Source organism: Pteronotus mesoamericanus, unplaced genomic scaffold (assembly GCF_021234165.1).
Source record: "Pteronotus mesoamericanus isolate MK-2021 breed Mesoamerican mustached bat unplaced genomic scaffold, CSHL_Meso_final contig_347, whole genome shotgun sequence".
NCBI classification, from domain to species: Eukaryota; Metazoa; Chordata; class Mammalia; order Chiroptera; family Mormoopidae; genus Pteronotus; species Pteronotus mesoamericanus.
In genome coordinates this window covers 11,062,581-11,083,059 of record NW_026555137.1, presented here as the reverse complement: position 1 = coordinate 11,083,059, position 20,479 = coordinate 11,062,581, and the positions used below count along the sequence as shown (strand labels likewise).

Sequence of the window (20,479 nt, the reverse complement as noted above, 5' to 3'; positions counted from 1 at the left end):
CCCCCCCACCCCCCCCCACCCCCAATCACCACACTGTTGGCCGTGTCCATGAGTCCTTTTGCCTTTTAGATACATTGAAAGTTCAGGCACAAAAAATCATTGGCCTTGGAACACTTAGAGCTCAACATACTTTCTCAAAGCTCATTTCTATAGCTTTTATTTTATTTCATTTTTTAACCTTGGAAGTGGATTAAAAATGTCCTTATTATTCAAGCATGTCTTTTATTTAGGTAGTTACATTCAATCATGCAACAGGCATCTATAAACCCAACCCCGGGGGCCAGTTCCGGCGTTTGAACGTCCCCTAGAGGCTACCAGGTGCTATCGGAGCATTGGGGGCAAGGGAGTGACGTCATTAAACGCGGCTTAAATTTGGTTTCAGTGAGATCCCTCTGGCGGCAGCGTGGAGTGGGGGTGAGGGGGTCGGACGATGGTGGCAGGGAGCTCACAAGGCCCGGAGACCGTGATGGCTGGAAAGACATGAGCGTTAGGGACGGAAGGGCTGGGAGAGAGCTCTGAAGGCTTTGGACACTGATCAGGTTTGGGGGACCACAATGCAGGGGAATCTGAGAGGACTCTCCATTTGACAGACTAAGCCTGGGTAGATAGACGGTCGTCGCTGAGCTAGGGGAAAAAAAAAAGAGAGCAAGCTTAGGGGAAGGCAATGGACCTTGAGATACACGTGGGACCTCTAGACGGCAGAGAGCTGAGAAAAACGTCGGGTGAGGGAACGGGCAGAACAAGCACGGAGAACAGCCCCGAAGGGACATCCCAGAAGGAGGGGTCTGAGAGTGGGAGTGTCTGAAGGGCACGGGATTGAGGGGGCTTTTTAGGTTTCAGACATGCGGAACGGAACTCTGCACCCAGGCTGTAGAAAGAAGCCAGTAGAAATGGAATAGTTAACAATGTCTGATGGAGGAGTCTCATCTTTGTGAGTGTTGAAATTTCAAGGAAAAGGTAATGCTGTTTCCAGGAAGCCACTCTCACCCCAAAATCACTGTTAGACAGTTTCAAAACGATAACATAGGCCCTCTTATTTCATGGTCACCAAATATTCATTTCGATGCACAGACAAGGTATATACCCAATATTATAATAATCACACAAAGGACTGTAACTCAGGCCGACAGGTGCAGGCCTAATGTCTACATCCACACCTGCATTCCATGAATACCGTAACAGTGTCTGGCCCTTCTCGCTGGGTTTTCTCTTTACACAGATCTGTGATGCAAACACACAAGCATTTTCCAGATTCATGCAGATAACGGAATATCATTATGAATTCATAACAGACATTGACAGGCTGCACGTGGGACCCAGATACACACAGGGAAAGGCCAAGAAAACGAATGTGGCAAGAAGTACATTGAAGATAAAGACCCAAGAGAAATGATTTCCTGAGCGCTGTTCAGCGCTCAGCAGTGACCTTGAGGGATTCTGGCAGGAGGAAGACACTGGTGGTTCACCAAATGTCTTCTTGTCTCTTCCTCCTGGTCTCTCTTCTAGATGATGTGATGTCTCTGTGAGGACACCGGTCACAATGAGTAGACAGGGAACCATCTACCCACTCTGCTTCCTCTGTTCTCCAGCCTGTTCTCGGCTGCCACTGCCTGCGGACCTGCCTTCCCTCTGACCTTGGCAGTAGCCTAACTGCAGGACCTGATAGCGGCCCCTTGTGCTGTGGAATCAGTCAGACCCAGGTCGAAATCCAGGTCTGACACCTCATTGCTGTGCGGTCTAGGGCAAGGCCACTTAACCTTTCTGAGTCTGTTTCCAGACTCGCAAAATAGGGATAGCTCCTCAAGAGAGGGCGGCTGTTGCTGTTTATGCCTCCAGTCTCTCCCCAGGGTTATTTTTCTAAAATGCAGATCTGATCATGTCTCTTTTTTGTTCAAAAGCTACAGTGATTGAGGTCCAGGTGTCTCAGCCCAGAGTTAAGAGCACTTCTAACTCTTCAGCCACTGTTTTCCACGGTTTCCACCCTTTCCCCGGCTACACACGCTCTTGCGGTAACTCAGACTTCTTGCCACTCCCTGAACCCTGTGCTCTCTTCATCTGAGCCTTTCTATAAAATGTGTGTGTGCGCGCTCCTCATCAGCCTGTCCAGCATATCCATTCAAAACCCCAATTCTTTGTCTGTCTCCCTTCTCTCCCTGCTCTGTGCCTACAGGATGTAATTTGTGTTTGTCTGTTGTAATGCCTATTACAGCATGTATTGGTCTGTTATATTTTAAGAATGAATTTGTATGTATTGTGGTTCTGGAGAATAGGCCCTTTTGGATCTTGGTACCCCTCTGCCAGGTCCCCTTTGTCTCACCGCTCTTTTCCTGCACTTAAGAAGAAATAAAGAGTTGTTAAATGGAATCGAACAACCCACTCAGAGAGCGGGTCTCCAAATCTCCAGTATTAGCTATCATGATACAGAGGCTCATCTTGACACAGTGAATTCCTTTGTGTTTATTGACTCTGCACATGGGCATGAAGAAAACTGGGAAGGTCCTTGTGTTCAGTTATTACCTTATCCTCCAAAAGGCAGAAAAAAGGAAGGCTCAGCTCACCGGCATCGGTCCTAACAAGAAAAATATGTATGGTAAAGGGGAGGGGGAAAAAAGTGTGTTTGTTTATATGACTTAAAGTGAATCGAGCTCCAGAATACCCGCAAGAATTGCGGGCTGAATCCTCTGTTTTTTTGTTTGGAAATCCTATAATTACCCTTGGACTTTTCAGTCTCAGCCTTTTTTGAATAGTAATCCCCGGGCATGCTTGCTAATAGGTGTAACTCAAAAAGAAGTTCCATAGTCAAATAAGCTCATGAAATATTGGATTTTACAAAGATAGCAGCATTTCTCGGGGCTTTTATCATGTTAATGAACTTTGTGAATCTCTACTAGGGGAAATATGTATGGGAGCGTTCCCAAATTTCTTGAAAATGATCTATTTTATAATAGTGCATTATGGCGACCTAGCATTTCATGAAACACACTTTGGGAAACACTGCTCTGATTTAATAGTAATATCATTTTGAGACTATATATGAATTTTTTGCATCACCAAATAGCAGCACAAAATGCACATTACTCCTCTTCTTCTACCAATGTCCAGAGGATTTCGACAGTGATTGCAGGATAAATATGCATTCGTATCCTTTGTGAATCCTTTTTATAGCCCTTACGCATGGATTGTAAATTTTTAGTAAATATTCAAAGAAAAGCCGTCTGCTAACTTACGGAAAACGAGAGAATTTTTGTGTCATTTCTATCCTTATCTTCTTATCCAGACTGGCAAAGATGGTCTGTCTTTCAAGATTCTGGGTAACTATAAGAGAAGTCATGTGTTGAAATTAATGTCCTATTACAGTAACAAGGAGGAAATGGTTTCTTTGTACACAGAGCAGTTTGTCTTGTCCTCTATTTGAAATACATTAAAATATAAAAGTTGTCTGGGGACAGTCTAGACAGCTGAGGCTGACTGGCTATCTGGAGCTTTCAGGAAACATGTTGTTCTGAACAGCTGAATTTTCTTACTTTTTAAAATTTTTGTATTGTTCAAATACATTTGTCTACATTTTCCCGCCACCACTTTCCCCAGCCCCACCCACCCTCACCTCCCACCCCTGAACAGCTGACTTTTCATAATTGTTAGGGTTCAGCACATATATTCACAAATGTTCAAAACTCTACCCTTTTTCAGTGGACAATTTTCTAATGTGTATCTAACCGCCGTATCTTAACTAGCGTGCACTGAACCTGCGCAAGCCCTGGCTTCAGGATCCAGGAGTCTCAGCATTTTCATCAGAGTTCGCACTCTGCTACGCTTCCGGCCTCTTGTGCTATGTTTGCCCCAATACAAAATCTTCCCCAGCGGCGGTGTTTGTTTTACATTGTCTTTTTGTGTCATCATTCTGGCAGCAACAATTACTTCTCATTCCTGTCCCCACAGCAGCCCCTTGCAGCCCCTGTCGGCTCTCCATTCTTGTCTCTCCACTTCCTATAATTCAATAATTTACTTCTTATTACTTTACCCATTTTCTGTAGGCTGTTAAGCAGAACATCACCCTTGTTAGAATCCTTTTTAAACCAAGAAGAACCTAGGGTTCCGTAAGAAAAAAATACATAAACGTCTGCTGGATGGGGACTTTTGGACTTCTTTTTATTTTTTATTTTTTAAAAATGTGTTCTAGGTAGGTGAGTTAGCCAGGCAGCTGAGTTGTTAAAATGAAGTTAGTTAATTTATTGAAACCAGAACCCTAATTCAGTTGTCTGATGACTCCTGATGTTTTAATTGATAAGGCACACAACTTCCATTCAAAAAAAAAATCTTGAAGAATTTTAGTTATGAACTTTGACCTCACCCAGTGGTGAAAAGCTAAATTCTAGCAGCAGTTGTGCTATAGCTCTTCAGGCGCTGAGAAGCAGGTGTGTAAAGCAGTGAGGTGCATTTCCTGGGCTCACACAGTGAAACCCCTGGGGAGTAAGAAACACTGAGTTATATTCAGTTTCTCTTTAGTCACCAAATAACATTTCCTCTTTGGTTGGCAAAGTGAAATTAAATAAAATATTGAAGGTTGTTTCTTTAACAAAGATAACCCCAGTTAGTGAATGTGATGGTTAATTTCATGTGTCAACGTGGCTGTGCAAGGAGGTGCCCAGATTTTTGATCAAACATTATTCTGGGATGTTCCTGTGAGAGTGTTTCTGGGGTGAGTTTAGCGTTTGAATGGATAGATTGAATAAAGCAGATTACTCTTCCTAGTGTGGGTGGACCTCGTCCAATCAGAGGAAGACCTGCATAGAACAAACATTTAACCCTCCCAGCAGTAGGGGAGAATTCCTAAATCTTGAGCTTGCTGGCCTTCAGACTAGATCTAATACATCGTTCTCCTGGATCTTCAGTTTTGCCAATTCACCCTGCAGGTTTTGGGACTTGTCAGACTCCATAATCATGTGAAGAATGAGCCAATTCCTTATAATAAATATCTCTTTTCATATATATATATAATAAAGGAAATATATAATATACAGAGTGGGGTAAAAGTAGGTTTACAGTTGTTTGTATAGAAAATAATACAATAATTAGTAAATAATAACACAAGAATAAACCGTGTTTCACATACAACAGTAAACCTACTTTTGCCCCACCCTGTGCATATCCTATTGGCTTTGTTTCTCTGGGAAACCCTGACTAATACAGTGGACAGATTCTAATGCCAAGTAATTAAAAAAACAAAGCCAAACCCCAAAGCAAGAAAATCTCCTTTTGGAAGGCGTGGCTATACAGAATTTATAAAGAATTATGGATTTCTATTGACTAGAGAGAATCAAATTTCAATGTTGAAAAAATGCCAGGGCTGAGATTCTAAATTTCTGGAAGATAGGTACTATGCCAGTTTTGCTTTACAGTTCTGGTACAGTCAATAGAGAGACAGGAATGAAAAATTTTCACTGCAGCAACATTATCCGATGGTGATGTAAGAATGATGGCCACCGATAAGCCTTGGGAAAGGAGTGTTGTCACGATAATGCAAACAAGGTAGTGTGCGGGACAGTCAGCAGTGAGAGAATTTCTTGATCTAAGTCCAAGCTGAATAGAGATCCTTTCTTCTTGCTGGTATGACAGAGGTGGGCTTACTCAGCATTGACCTTGGGCCCAGGTTTTTATCCCTGTTCTGGACCTTTACCCCGGTCTTCTTGCCTTTCAGGATTCTTCTAGCATCTGCCCTAAACACAAACCTCTTCTGTGTCTCATCTCCACCTCATCCTTGATGTGCCTTATTTTCTTTCGTCCAATAAAGGAAGGAAGGTGGAGCTGTGCCTTCTCTGGCAGCCAAACATCTCAGGTCCTGGCTTTAGGCTCCACCTCCCATACCGTCCACTACCCAGAGTCACACAGCTCCTTCCAGGGCTGGCTTCATTATTCCTGGGCGCTGGAGCCATCTATAAGGTGACACTTGCCAATCCGGGAGTTTACAGCAGTTTTGCGTTGGTGGCCCGGGAGAAGCCAGCCTGTACTGTTGTCTTCTGCCATAAAGATGGCATTAACCACCTCTCTTCATTCCCTGAGCATGAGCATGGCTGAAAACACAGAAGTGCAACTTGCTTGTCACACGTGGATGTAGTTTGCACTCACTAGTTGAGAAGCTTTGCTGTCATATGGAAATTGCCAGCATGCAGAGCTCTGCTTCCTGTTCGTGCAGACCAGCGTGACATTTAGGCTCAATGGAGTCCCTGTCATGGGTTGCCACACAAACACTGGTGCTGTCATTTCCTGGCGGTGAACAATTACTCCACATGGCCTCAGGAGGCTCTCACAGAGTTCCTGTGGCAGCTGAACCAGTTCTCAAAAGGCAAATGCACAGCTAGAGTGAATCTTTTGGAGAAGATGGGCAAGAACAAAGTCAGTGTGGTTTATTGGAAATAAACCCAGGAGCATAGCTACACTATTTTGATAGTACAGGAACTGGTCCCCACCCACTCTCCACTTAGTTGTCACACGCCTACACATATATGACTTCCTGTCCCTTCCCTAACTAACACTATGAGGTGGGGAAGGTGACAGCAGTTGTCTCGATTTTTCCATAACCACTGACCAGCCTGGCCACATAACACCATCTGTCTACTGGACACCACCACAAACCCTCAGCCACCCACCTAATCAGTTGTCTTTCTAGATTTTTTTCCACTGATGTGCACAGCGTTCTTGGCCCCAACTCGAATCTTCAGTACCTCAATTTCTTCACTATTTAAATGAATTTAATAATGACCAATCCAAGCTGAATTCTATATCCTTAGAAGACAAGGTGTTACATTGGTGCAAAACAAATTTCTTCAGACGTATAATGAAAATAAATAGATCTTAGTAATTCATGAGGTATCTAACTACTATTTATTTTATGTCTAGTTTGTGTACATAATCGTGCTATGTACTCACTGTGAAGGTTTTGCAACAGATTATATACATTGCTCAGGAAATTTGTGTCTTTGAAAAGTTAAGAAAAATAGTTATTTCATATTTTTAAGTAACAAATGCCTATTCAATATTTGGGATGATTTTAAAAATAGGCATTTAGATGCACCAAAGAGATAAAAAGTGAGTGACTTCCTTCAGATTTCAGGTTTTGGAAGGACTAGATACAATGTTAGTAATAAACAATGAGGCCCTTTCTCTCCTATATTCCCCCCCTTCCGTTCCCGCCTAAGTAAAATAAAGACAACAGTTAGAATCTCTAATTTCACAGGCCTCTGAATTTCAGCGGGTGCATACCGCCACAATTAAATGCTTTCTGAATTTTTTGTTGCTTTCCCTTCGGCAGCGAGTTTCATTTCGCTTAGTATCTTCACAGCAGAGAATTCGTTTCTGTGGGCCAATACATTTGTGTTTAGTAGGCACAGCTATCTCCTAATAACCCTCCCATCCTCATACTAGTGGTTTTTAAATTGTTCAGGATTTTAGAAACACCATAACCTCAGCGTATTAAATATTAAGGGACTCCAGATTCCCAGAGCCTTAAAGTTAGGCTATGCAAATCTGCACGAGTGTGTTTCCATGGTGCCGAAGAAAAGTTATGGCAGGGTTTTGTGAGGCAGCATTGCTGTGAGCGTCACTCCTGCCACTGCCTTTCACAAGGGCCCACTTGCAGTGAAATATTTTGAAAACAGAGCTGAAGTGGAGATAACGCAGAGCGCGAACAGGCGGAAATAAGAATAAACTGAGCGTGTCTGGCAGAAAGCGGGAGGGTGGCAGTTTATGCAAAGGAAGAGGATGCGTGGTAAACAGGGAGAAAAATAACCACCCGGGGACCGTTCTTACGAGCCCTCCTGAGGTCGTTTCCCTCGCCCCTCGGGGTGGAGGAGGTTCCCAGGGCTGAGGAAGCAGCCCCCCCAAAACCGTTTCCGGGACTGCAGCCTCTCACCGCACGCCCCCGGGGAGCAGTGCCTTCTCAGGCCACGATTCCCCGCGACCCAAAAATAACTGCACAGATGTAAGGAAAAGGGCCAAAGCCTGCGGCACTGGGGGGTGCTTAGTTACAGCCTTATCGCTTACAGCCAGAAAGCTAGAAACCCAACCCAGCGCCAGGCTTTTATAGAGGGTCCCTGGAGCCCCGCCCTAGCAACTTCCCCTAGCAACGCCTCGCCCGGGTGCTCCGCGGTCTTATCGGCCTGTTCCAGGCTCTTCCGGTTCCCCTCCCGCTGCCAGCTCGGCTCCGCGGGACGGATCACGTGACCTGTCCCAAGGGAGGGGCGGGGCGAGCGGACGACTCGTGGGGGCGGGGCGATTACGTCGTCAAGAGGCGCCGACCAGTTGTGGCGCTTGGGCACCGGGAATCTCAGTTTCCGGGACGAGGTGAAATGGCGGGGACGGTGGCTCTGGTGTGGATTCGCGGTCCCGGTTTCGGGTGCCGGGCGGTGCGGGCTGCCTCAGCCCCCTGCTCCGTCCGAGACTTTATCCACCACCACTGCCAAGATCAGGTGAGATTCGCGGTTCCCGGAAGGAAGGGGAACGAGGGGGACTGGGAACAGGAGTGGGGGCGGAGAGGGACTGTCTGGAGTTTTTCGGGTTTTCAGCCTGAGTGTTCCTCAGTTTTAAGGTGCTTCAAACTGGTGCTGAGGCCTGCTTTTGCTTTTGTTTTTGGGTGATGTTTGTTTCGTCATCCCACGAAAAGGGGAAAGACTCCACTCCTAGACGCCTAGTCCAGCTCTCAGTCTGGCCTAGCAGAAATCACTTTGGTGGTGTTTTCTCACCCGTAAATGAGGCTGTTGAACCAGATGACTTTTAAGGCTCATTCCCTTACATTTAATTACTTTCATTCTCTGATTATGTGACGTGTATTTTGTCCACTAATCAAACATTCCAATTAGCTCCAGCCTAGAGAAGAAGTATGTCATAGCCAAACCCAGGAGAAAGGATGGTTGGAGAGGGAAATAGATTCATTTGGTCAGTCACTGGTTGGGACGGCCAAACACTCACGTGTCCTATGGAGGGAATGGGTGGTTAGGTCCTGTCATTTAGATGTTTTGACGGATCATTTGATGTCTCATTTCTCAATGCATATGTTTGAAAACCAGTCATGAACTTGTGAAGTTACATGTGTGGTTTTCTTAAGAAGAAAGCAAGCTTTTACCAGTTAAGATATTAAACCTGTTCAGTTATCTAACGAAATGGGTGGTCTCCCTGAATCTAATTTTAATGTCAGCACTTGATCTAGTATTGTTTTTCTTTGTTAACTCCACCTCATCCTTGCTTCCTTAGGCTGTTTCCTCTGCTTGTTACTTATAAGCTTAACCCATGTTACCACTGCGGTCGAAATTAAATCTTTCCTTGGACTGGTTCCCTGAAAAAGCAATGTGTATTTGCAAATAACATGTTTTTTTCAGCTTCCCCATTTTTCTTCCACACTGCAATCCAGTCTAAAAACTGTCAGAACTGTTTTTGACCCTCTAAATGTGGAAATATTATCTGCATAATTGATAATTGGATTTTAACATCTCTGAAAATAATTCCCCTCTCTTGAGTAGTTTTCAAACTTACTGACAGTCAGTCCAAGACCAGAAAATAATGGGATCTTAATTATGAGGACTCTGGGGAAAAATAATTTTTTATAAAAAATAAGTACGAAATATAAATGAATTTATATGATTCAGCCAGGTACTTAAGAAACATGACCGCGATAATAACACAAAGCTTGTAAAAGGGCATTTGATTAGAGACTAGAACAAATAAAAATAGCTCAGGTTCACACCCATGCTTTTTAAAACAAAACTTTTCTGATACCTGATAAGAGTGAGTGGTAGCTCCCTGCTGTTTATTTGGCGGGGATAACAGACTCAGATAAAGCCAGCTGCAAGGTTAGTAGGAAACAGTGTTTCTCCCAAGGTTATGGGCGTAGTGGTGAAATACCGCCAGTGGCTTGAAAGTCTGTCTTACTCATTGGGCGACCTTGATTTCGGAAATCACAGACTATAAGAAACTTTGTTGTTTGAAATTATGTTGGTAAGAATGAAGCATCCTACTCTTGCCTGAGAACCTGTCACTTAGATACAGGGCAGCACGTTTGATTTCCAGCCCAGGTGCAGGGGCTTCAGATAAGGCGTTCCTGACACAATATTCCACACTTACCAAGGAAATAGGAGCCTGGGTCTGCTTCCCAGCCTAGGCCAGATGTTGCCCTTTTTATAACAGCTCTGCTTTGTTTTGAGGCCCTCAAAACATTTTCATTTAAATTCACCTAAACCCCACCCTTCCCCCAAATCTTTAATATCTTTGTGTTGTTGTTGAGACACTTCATAATTCCTCTGGCGTGCAGGCCCCCTCCTTGCAATGAGTCAATATAAATGTGACTTTGATGAACTTCAGGTTTGTCTCTAGCGGCCTTCGGCTGATTGGGCTAAGACACACATAATACTTTGTGTTTGAAGTGCTTTATAGTACACAAGTGGTTAAAAACAGTTAAATTGATTCTAAATTCTCTTTGCTCTTTTCTATTAGATTGTTAATCAAAAAGAATCTTAACAAATAGAGAGTGTAGTTTTGTTGATCAGTTGTCTTGTTCAACAGGCAGTTCTGTTTGGAAATGAACCATGATCTTCCTGCCTTCATGTTAATGTCTTTTGAAGTTTTTTAGAGTTTTGGAAATACCATATCCATTCGGCATATAAAATAGTAAAAGAAACTAAAGTAGCTTTTAAATTACACACATTAAACAAATATGAAGTGTATTATATATCTTAATCTTTACAGCAGTCCTTTATAGCAGATAGTATTTTACAGACAGGAGTAGTCCTTCATATCAATCACATCACTGCACGTAGCCTGAGCTCCCTTGCCTCTCCTTCCTGCTGTCGCATTTGCCTGGAAAAACTGCAGGCAACTTAAACCACCTCTCCCTCCATTCTGGCTGGCATCTGGATAGTGGCTGTCCTAGGGAATCTAGTCACACAAATTGGTCTTTCTCTGAATTCACAAATACCTGTAGTATCTCAACACCTGGAAAGTACCTAGAAAATAGTAGGCCTGTTGTACCTACTATTTTCCTAGAACTAGTAAAATAGCACCTAGTGTTTGTTGAATGAATGAATGGTTCCCATTGAAATAGCTGTGTGATGTGGTTCAGAATGTTCATATTTTCCACTTCAGGAAGAGACCAGTAATGTATTTGTCCTTCTATTGATGTTGAGACCTCTTCGTTCTTGATACTGTAAATTTAATCATGTCCCTCCTAAGCCCCATGTAACTTTGGAGAATATTCCTCTATTGTCTTAATTTTACAGCATCAGAAACTTGTTCAGAAAGACTTAGAGTTTCTATCGTTTCTTCTCATCCCTTGACCTGAGAATTTCTGAAATGGACAGAGTGTGTTTGGGGTGGTTGGGCTTCTGCAGCATCAGCTGGGACGTGGGAGGATGCCAGCGAAGAGACGGTCCTGTCCTCAAACTGTTAAAGCTCACGTCAGTGCAGTAAAAACCACATCCATGTCTCCTTGCCTCCCCTCTTCTTACCCTTCCACCCACACTTTTTAGGATGTATATTTTTGCTTTTAAACTTGGGGCCACTCTTGATTTTATCTGTTTGAAAAAGTCAGAGGAGATACGCGTGGGACCTCCTGAGCTGCCGGATCTAGGCCCCTTATAGCCTTCTGCCTTGACTCCAACTTTTATTAGAGAAGGAAAAAGAGGCAGTTTTTATTTCCATCCAAAAGATGAAAAGTTCTTATATGTGTCATGATTAGGTATCAGAAAAAAATTGTACCCAGAATATGTCATATGAAATGACTCTTTTTCTTTTAGTATTCATTTTCAGTTAGACAAATATTTGTTGAACCCACACTACCTGCTTGTCACTGGAGTAATACAAAGGTGGTAAGCTAGGACCCTTCCTGCAAGGAACTTGCAATGTCTCATAAACAGCATTAAAAAAAAAATTTGTCTCCAGGATGTTCCAGTGGAATGCTTCTTTGTCAAACGTGACGGATTGCTCGTTGACACCAGTGACACAGTGCGGCATGGAGCTGTTTACAGTTTGGAACCCCGACTTCGCGGTGGCAAAGGAGGTGGGTAGTGCGTGCTGACTGCCTGTTTAGCTGTAACCCCGCTGCAGTCTTCAGCCCGATGTATTAAATTAAAACCCCTTGGTCTCGGGTACGCCAGCCTTATGAAATTCTTTATTTACCTACCTGGTTTTGAAGATCTCCTCTTTTGTTCTTTTTGAGGAAGATACTATATGATATTGTTCCCACCTTCTCCACCTGGGTAGCTCATAGGCATCCTAGGCGCTAAAGTTTTGGGAAAGTTAGATAAAGAGAGATGGTCATTATTCTGTCCAATTCTCCAAAGAAAGTGTGTAAAAGCAATCAGATTTACTTTTATCAAGATTTGGTCTCAGGTTATTTCTAAGGGAGGTCTAAAGTCACTGTGAAATACAACCGTATATATATATATATCGGGGTAGATTAAGGTTCTAGTTGTATTAACACATCTAAGAAAAGGGAAGAAACTAGACTAGCAAAATCTGAATACGAACAGTGCTTAATCATTCTCCTGATGCACTAAAATGCAACCCCTAAGCTTTCTCAAAATCTACAATGATTTGGTTGGTTTTCAGAGAGCTGACAGCTCAGATTATCCTGCCGTTTGAAACTGTGAGAGTAAGAATGAATTTTGTCACATCAGGCAGTGACGGCTTAAAAGTGCCTCTTAAACTCACTATAAAAGCTCACCGTATACTTTGTAAAGTTCTTAATCTGGGAATCTTGTGTTCTCTGGCCCTAGGTAAAGCTCTCTAAAATAGGTCAATGGTGCAGGTAAAATATTTCCGAAATAGAAGAGGAAGCATGAAAGGCATGAGATTGAATGAAGTTGGTCAGCACTTTTACCCTTGCTCCCTGAGTTCAAATCTTGATGTTCATTTCCTTTATTTGAAAGAGAGAGAGAGAAAGAGAGTGCGCGCGCACGCGCACTTGAGCCCTGACTGGTGTGGCTCAGTGGGTTGGACATCATCTCGTGGACCAAAAGGTTGCCAGTCCGATTCCAGTCGGGGCGCGTGCTGGGGGTGTGGGTCCATGGTTGGGGGGGGTGCGAGAGGCAACCAATTGATATTTCTCTCCCTTTCTTTCTCCCTCCCTTCCCCTCTCTAAAAATAAGTAAAATCTTCAAAAGAAAGCAAGCAAGCAGAGGTCACCTTTAATCTTGTGACGTATTGCTATTTTCATGAGTTCAGCATTTATCCATCCTTGAGCACTTTCTAACCTGCTTTCTCCAAATGTGTTTGGTCAGGTTTTGGGTCTATGCTCAGAGCACTTGGTGCTCAGATTGAGAAGACAACCAATCGAGAAGCTTGCAGGGACCTAAGTGGAAGGAGACTACGGGATGTCAATCATGAAAAAGCGTAAGAGGCCATTTGTTTTTGTTTTTTAAAGAACGAAACAAACTTTTCTATCAGTGGTGATTATACACATGCCATGCATATCAGAAACATCAACTTGAAATATTTGTGCTCTAATATATTGTCGTCAGATATTACCTTTTCCTTAATATAATACTAATCTTTGGGTCTTAGTTAAGTCCATGCCGTAGGCTAGTAAGTGTGGCACATGTTTCTGAGGGAGTATCACAATGTAAGCAAGAGTGCAGCCCTGGCTGGTGTGGTTCAGTGGATTGAGTGCCGGCCTGTGAACCAAAGGGTCATTGGTTCAATTCCCAGACAGGGCACAGGCCTGGGTTGCGGGCCAGGACCCCAGTTAGGGGCATGTGAGAGGCAGCTAATTGATGTATCTCTCACGCATTGATGTTTCCCATTTCCTCCAGCTCTTCCCCTCTCTCTAAAAATAAATAAATAAATAAACTTTTTTTTTTTTTTTTAAAGAGTGCATTAGTTTGGTGGGGGAGGGTGTATATAGATATAATATATCCATTTTTTCTCTCCCTCCCCAGAATGGCTGAATGGGTAAAACAACAGGCTGAGCGAGAAGCTGAAAAGGAGCAGAAGCGCCTAGAAAGGCTGCAGCGGAAGCTCACAGAACCCAGGCACTGCTTCACCAACCCCGACTACCTGCAGCAGTGCCACGAAATGGCTGAGCGTCTGGAGGATTCCGTCCTCAAAGGTGAGACTGAGGATTCCTTGGCGTGGTCAGCAGGCACCCCTGGGGCCAGCTGTTCGGACTGGTCCGCACTGCACACAGCAGGTTTCCAGCTTTTTTGGGTCACAGACCCCTGAGAGCGATGAAAGCTGTAAAACCTCTCCCCTCGATATTGAGCACAGCATGTCTTACAGCCTAGGACAAAAAAGGCCACAGACCCACATAGCATTTGATATACTTGACTCCTGAATTCTGTGGACCCCAGTTAAGAACACTGTATGTGGATAAGTTAAGTCTTCAGGAGGGGCCTAGACCCTCCACACATGTGCTTCCGGGTGTAGATCAGTTTTTTAAATGGTGTTAAATAAGAGTGATTGTCATTAACTTTATTAGAGTCTGGAGCATTATGCTGGGGCAGTTGCGGGTACAGTTGAATAAGAAGGAACCTTTTCCATCAAAAAAGGTTATGAGGCCACAAGGGAACAATGAAGGCACACAAATAAGGACCACAAAGAGGAGACTCACGGGGTGTGGGGGGCGGGTGGGGGAGGGTTTGAACCCAGCAGCCTCCTGTACAGATTGGACATTGGTGCCTAAAGTTCTGGTTCCAGAGCCAGAATGCTTATTATTTTAAATCCGTGTAAATTTGAGATTTATCTCATTTTAACTGAATTACATTTTGATACCTTAAGAAATTTAAATTTAGAGCTTTAGATTGCAGCTCTTTTGCAATCCAGATTATTCATACTTTCTCTGATCAGACTTAGTCCTAAGCGCAGACGCAAGTTGTTAAATTTCTGGCTAGGTATGCAGGCCGCCTCCAGCAAGATGGTGTCAGCAGAGCCCGGCGAGACTCGGAAGCGGCCGAACAAGTCAAAAACAGACAGAGGATCCAGTGCAGCGAAAAGGAAGTGCTTTTGGTAAGTATTTTTCATTTTTCATTCCAAATGGATCTTTGCAGATTGACAAGATGCATTTCCTGCTTGTCTCCCTGGCACAAGCACATCTTTACATGATGTTTGATGAGAGCTCAGAAATTTTCCTGGCGCTTCAGTCTTCAGAGGTCAGTGACCGTCACACGGTACACGGCAGTGATGGTTTCTGCTGTGAGTGCCATTAACAGAGTCTAAAGGACAATATTTTTCCTTACGGCGAAAGATTACAAAAATTGCCTTATACTTGAATTACTATTTGGTATCAAAAGAGTTAACTTTCAGAAATCCCCAGTGGAGACACCAGGGCTGTACCTTCCAGACGGTTCTGTTTCTTCCTAGGGTTTTTCAGTCATCCCTGAGTTCTGTGGTCACTTTGCCAGACCTCCCTTTGCCACTCTGGTGCTGGCGGGTCGGAAGCACAGCGGTCCCTCCTCTTAGCCATTCTTCTGAGAGCTCTCTCGCCCTTCCCTCGGTCCTCTGGTTCCCAGTGCGGTCCCTTGGGCCATGTTCTAGATAAGGCCGAATGGATCTTGCTTCCTTGTAGGCCTCCCGTTTGGGGACAGAAAGGTAATTATTAACTGAAGATCACCCTAAAAATTTCCCATGTGCCCCCTTGCAGTTAATTCCCTTCCCTTGCCCTCACCCCTGGCAACCACTGGTGACTGCCACAGTGTTTGTTCCTGTGGTTTGTCTTTTCCAGAATGGCATATAGCCTTTTGTGTCTGGTTTCTTTCACTCATCATTATGCTTTTGAGCTCTGTTGGTGGTATTATATGTGTTGATAATTCATTCCTTTTATTGCCAAGTCTTACTGAGTGGTGGGGCTGTACCACAGTTGTTTATCCATTGTCCAGGTGAATAATTTCTAACAGTTGAAATCCATGCAGTATAGGGAAAAAAGCTTTCAATGAAATCTGTTTTGTTTTATAAGATTCACAGCTTTAAAAAAGAGATCCTCTTGGATCCTTGGGATGGTTGGTTCCAGTCCCATTGAAATTTTTTTCCCTCTTTTTTATGCCCCTGAATACCTTTTTCTAAACTTACCTACTCTCCATGTCACGCTAGCTGTTATTTTTATTCAGACAGAGCCTGACCCCTGACCAAATGGCAGCGCGCCCCCTTTTTTTAAGTAGAAGCTATAAATGGTAATAAGTCTTTCTGCCTTGCCTGGCAGGTTGGGCGTGGACGGGCTGGAGGCTGCGGAGGGGTCCGGCTCCGGCTCCGGCTCCGGCAGCTCAGACGAAGACAGTGAAGAAGCACCTGGCACCTCAGGAGTGAGCTTTCCTGTTCTGAAAAGTGACAGGGACGGGGCTGCGACGGCAGCCGAGTTTCCCAGTGGTTCTCAGAAGGCAGGAGTATTGAGTGCAGACTGTGGCTCACCTGAAAAACCACAGAGCCATGTGACCGGCTCGGGGAACGGCATTGCAGGAGCCGTGCATGCTCAGCTGGGAGAGGCGGCTGCCGGGGACTGTGTGCGAAGACAGGCGGAAGCACAGGCAGAGAGCACCCAGGAGCAAACGGAGGCCGAGAGCAGAGGAGCCGTGGAAGAGGAAGCAACTGGGGCTGGACTGAGGAAGGAGAGGGAGACAGGAGAAGTAACCGATGGGGAGCGAGCGGCCTGGGCGACACCTGGAGCCGACGAGGAACACATGACCGTTGCTGCCACACCAGAGGACAGCCAGCCAGCAAGCACAGTGAGTAATTCTGGGGGCTCGTTGTGTCAAGGAAAATCAGTTTAATCTCCACAATAAGTGATTAAAATGAAAATGTGCTTTTCCCCAGCGGCTGCTTAGTGGAAAGGCTTGTTCAATAATCCGTATTTCAGAAGTGAAATACGGATAGATGATGGTTAGTTTGCCTTGTCCCCCTAAAAATCCTTAGTTTTGGGGTTTTTTTTTTGTAAGCTCCAGAATGTACATATTTTTGCCACTAGGTGGTGTCCTTTCACTAATTCTCAGGTGTATGTTTTTCACATTTTAATCTCTGAATTTGGACGTGAATCACATTAGAGCATAGTTGTATCACTTATTCTTAATAAAACCTATAATAGTAAGGCATATTAAGATAGATGGTATTGTAGACTTGATGAAATGTACTCATTTTCCTATGGTAAGACTCTCGTTACTCAGTGTTTCTTTCTCATGTGATACTATTTGAACCACACCTGTCAGCTGGATGTGAAGATTTTCGCTGTAGAAGGGAGCAGCTCGTTTTTAATTTATCTTTAAATCTTTAAGTCCCACATTTAGCCTTTTAAACATTTATTTTCATTGTACATACCTTCCCTCTAATAGTTGCTTATTTGCTGTCTTCAGGAGACTGACTTCCAGCAGAAATCTTTAACGTTTACTCCTTGATTTAATTATTTTGCTTTGTACAACAGATAAAAGTTGAACTACCTGGTTCCCTTTGATAAACACAAAGCCTATTATTTGTTTAACCAGCACCTTCCTTACTCCCAATAAATAAGCAAAATGCATAGATTGCCCGTTGGAGGGAGGACAATGGGATTTTCTATATTAAGGGCTTTCACTTGACCCTCATGTCATCTCTGGTGTTATAAGCATGTGTAGCTTTTATGTTACTTGTATTTATTAGGAGCTTTATCCTGACAAAAGCCTTGGAAAAATGAATAAAGGAAAATAGAATAAAACCTGATTTGCTTCCAGTCCCAGGGCCTTTGACCATGGACGTTTTGTCCTTGATGTTGTCGGAGTAGCCATTGTGTTCAGGACAACCAGGAGCGATTTCTCCAAAGACACTTAACTGACATTTTAGGATTTGGCCACAAATAGTGAAGCCAAGCAAGGTTCTCTCCAGAAATCTAACAAAGGGGCTTTAAAAAGATTAAGTAGAAGGATAAAGAGCCTGTCCCTAGCTCTCTTTAATATCTTAAAAAAAATAATAACTTACTGTGAGGAAATTATTGCTCTTTGAAAAACCCTTAGATGTGTAATTTTCACTCTTTGCAGGCCATCCATTGTTAGAAGTGTTAGTTTTGTCTCACTACCTCTCAGAGTTCCTGGTGGATAGAACAGTTGCAAGTCTGTTGAATCGCATTTGAATTTGTTGTGTGATATAAGAGGGGACTTTGATCATCAGTCTTAATTATTCAGTTAGAAGAAAAAGCATTAGGAGTATGGGATCAATAGATTAACAGACCTGGGAACCTCATTCAAATTAAGCTTTATTGGGAGCTGCTCTTTTCTGTGGTCATAGCATGTTGGGTAGGTTGGGTATATTTTGCTGTTTTAACTCTTACTAGAAAAATCAGAAAAGAGTGTCATGTAACCATTAATGTAATATTAAAAATCTGTACAGGAATCCTGTAACTTCTGTTACTGTTCTGAATGCTTGTTTCTAAATATATATATGAAAAATGGTTAGTATGTGTCTTGAGAATTCATGTGGAAAAACAGGTGATTATTTAAATGCAATAGCAAGATAAGGCAAAATAGCTGAAAATTCCTTGAGAAATAGAGTGTAGTTGACAGTTAAAGCTTTATTCGGAGAAAGAAACCTGTTTTAAATACTCGTTTCTTTTTTCCTTTCTCCCCGGCTCAGGCTATTGCTCAGGAGTCTCTAGATCTGCTGGCCTTCAGCTCTGTGGCGGAAGTGGAGCGTCTGGGGCTGGAGAAGCTCAAGTGCGCCCTGGCGGCCCGGGGGCTGAAGTGCGGGGGCACCCTGCAGGAGCGGGCCGCGCGCCTCTTCTCTGTGCGGGGGCTGGCCAAGGAGCAGATAGACCCGGCGCTGTTCGCCCGGCCTCCCAGGGGGAGGAAGAGATGAATGCCCCCCAGCTGATGTCCCACCGCTTCCCGTCCACCCCTTCCAGCCTGCATCGTGTTGGCTCTCGGCCGTTATTCTGGTTGATACTCAAGCTGATTTGTTTCGGAGGCTTTTTATGAGTGAGGCAACTGAAGACATATGCCAGGGAGCGAGATCTCAGATGCTCCCAAAGCTGACTCTGCAATACCCCAATTCTGGCTCTCGTCTTTCCCATTACTGCTTTTCCAGAATTAATGTGTGACACCATCTGGGCATGATATTTTTGAGGGAAGGTTTTTTTAATAACATTTAATTTAATAAACATAAAGTTATTCAGATTTTTTGTTTCATCTTGTGTCATTTAGGTAAGTTATATTTTCAAGGAATTTATGCATTCGACCCAGGTTGTCAGGTTTGTGGACATGTGTAGAGACTGCAGTGGTAACTTCATTTGCCTCTGAGTTTTAAATGATGTTCCTGAGAGGAAGAAAGGTTGATCTTCAGAGTATCAGCAGGGATTCTCTCTCTGTTCTATTGCAAGTGTGGTTACCACACGGAAAAGAGCCAGTCAATGGGAGGTCTTGGGCAAAGCTGGACAGTAAATAGTTATTTAAGAAATTACATGGCTATTCAGAGAGCTCACAGGGCTTAAAGTATTAAAGAAAAACATTTTCTGTGATGCCAAATTATGCCGCAATTTGCTGGCTGTCAGTTCCAGTGGGGGCAGGGGAGAGTTTGCAAGAGTGAGTAAAATACATATGCTCAGCATTTGGCTTAATCTTTCTGAGAGTGGCACAGACGTGGTGTTTGATCCTAGATGTCTGCGGGAAAAGGCCAAAGTCTCAACGAGAGAAGTGTATTTTAATCTTCACCTGAGGATGGATACACACGCACACATATACGTATTTTTATATTTTTAATTGATTTCAGAGAGAGAGAAAGGGAAAGAGAAACATCGGTAAGTTGCCTCCCATACCTGAATCAACCAGGGATCGAACCTAGGCATGTGTCCTGACTGCATCGAGCCCTCAACCTTCTGCTGTTCGGGACGACGCTCAGTCAGCTGAGCCACGTGCCAGGGCTACCGCTATTATCACCATCATCTTTCAGTAATATTTTGGACATTTGCCTTGTTTCATGACAGAAACAGCTGTATGGAGACATTGCTCTTCGTTTTTCATGGTTTCCATTTATTTTTTACAATATCTCAACCCTCCTCTTCTCCCTTTTTTGTCATGTCTCAAGTTTTTGGGGGTCCAAGTATCATTCTGCGACACGTCCTGGCTGATCCTTTCAGTGTTCTTATTTTTCATCTAATGCTGGTATTAGAATAATTGCTTTTTTAAAAGATGAAATGTACATGGTACACGTTCTGAAGGTGGCACATCTTCTGAACTGTCACATAGCTGGCAATGTTACTCTGTTGCCTTGCAAATGCAATATCTTTTCCTCAAACAATGGATAGTGTGCTATTGTTTTCTGGCATACAGTGTTGTGGAAGAAAAGCTTTATGCCTGTTTTGAGTTTCTTTTTTTAATTGTATATAATGTGAGTTTTAGTCCTTAGACACTACTCTTTTTTTTTTTTTTTTTTTAATCCTTCAAATTAAACAATGTTCCCAGGTTATTTCTACTTGTGGTCTCTTAATATTTCTTAGTATTGAGTGATGCTTTTGAAGTCTGAAGGCTAGCTTTTTATTTTAGACCATTAT

The 20,479-nt window shown here is 43.5% G+C and overlaps 1 protein-coding gene across 1 annotated transcript; it reads left to right on the top strand.

Moving 5' to 3' along the window:
- Positions 1 to 8,318: 8,318 nt before the first annotated feature.
- Positions 8,319 to 19,474, top strand: SDE2 (SDE2 telomere maintenance homolog). Its single transcript, XM_054576466.1, has 7 exons — positions 8,319 to 8,465; positions 11,926 to 12,043; positions 13,266 to 13,377; positions 13,923 to 14,092; positions 14,874 to 14,988; positions 16,178 to 16,697; positions 18,568 to 19,474. Exons 1-7 carry the CDS (start codon positions 8,346 to 8,348, stop codon positions 18,787 to 18,789), a joined length of 1,377 nt encoding a protein of 458 aa, XP_054432441.1. The 5' UTR covers positions 8,319 to 8,345; the 3' UTR covers positions 18,790 to 19,474.
- The last annotated feature ends 1,005 nt before the right edge of the window (positions 19,475 to 20,479 follow it).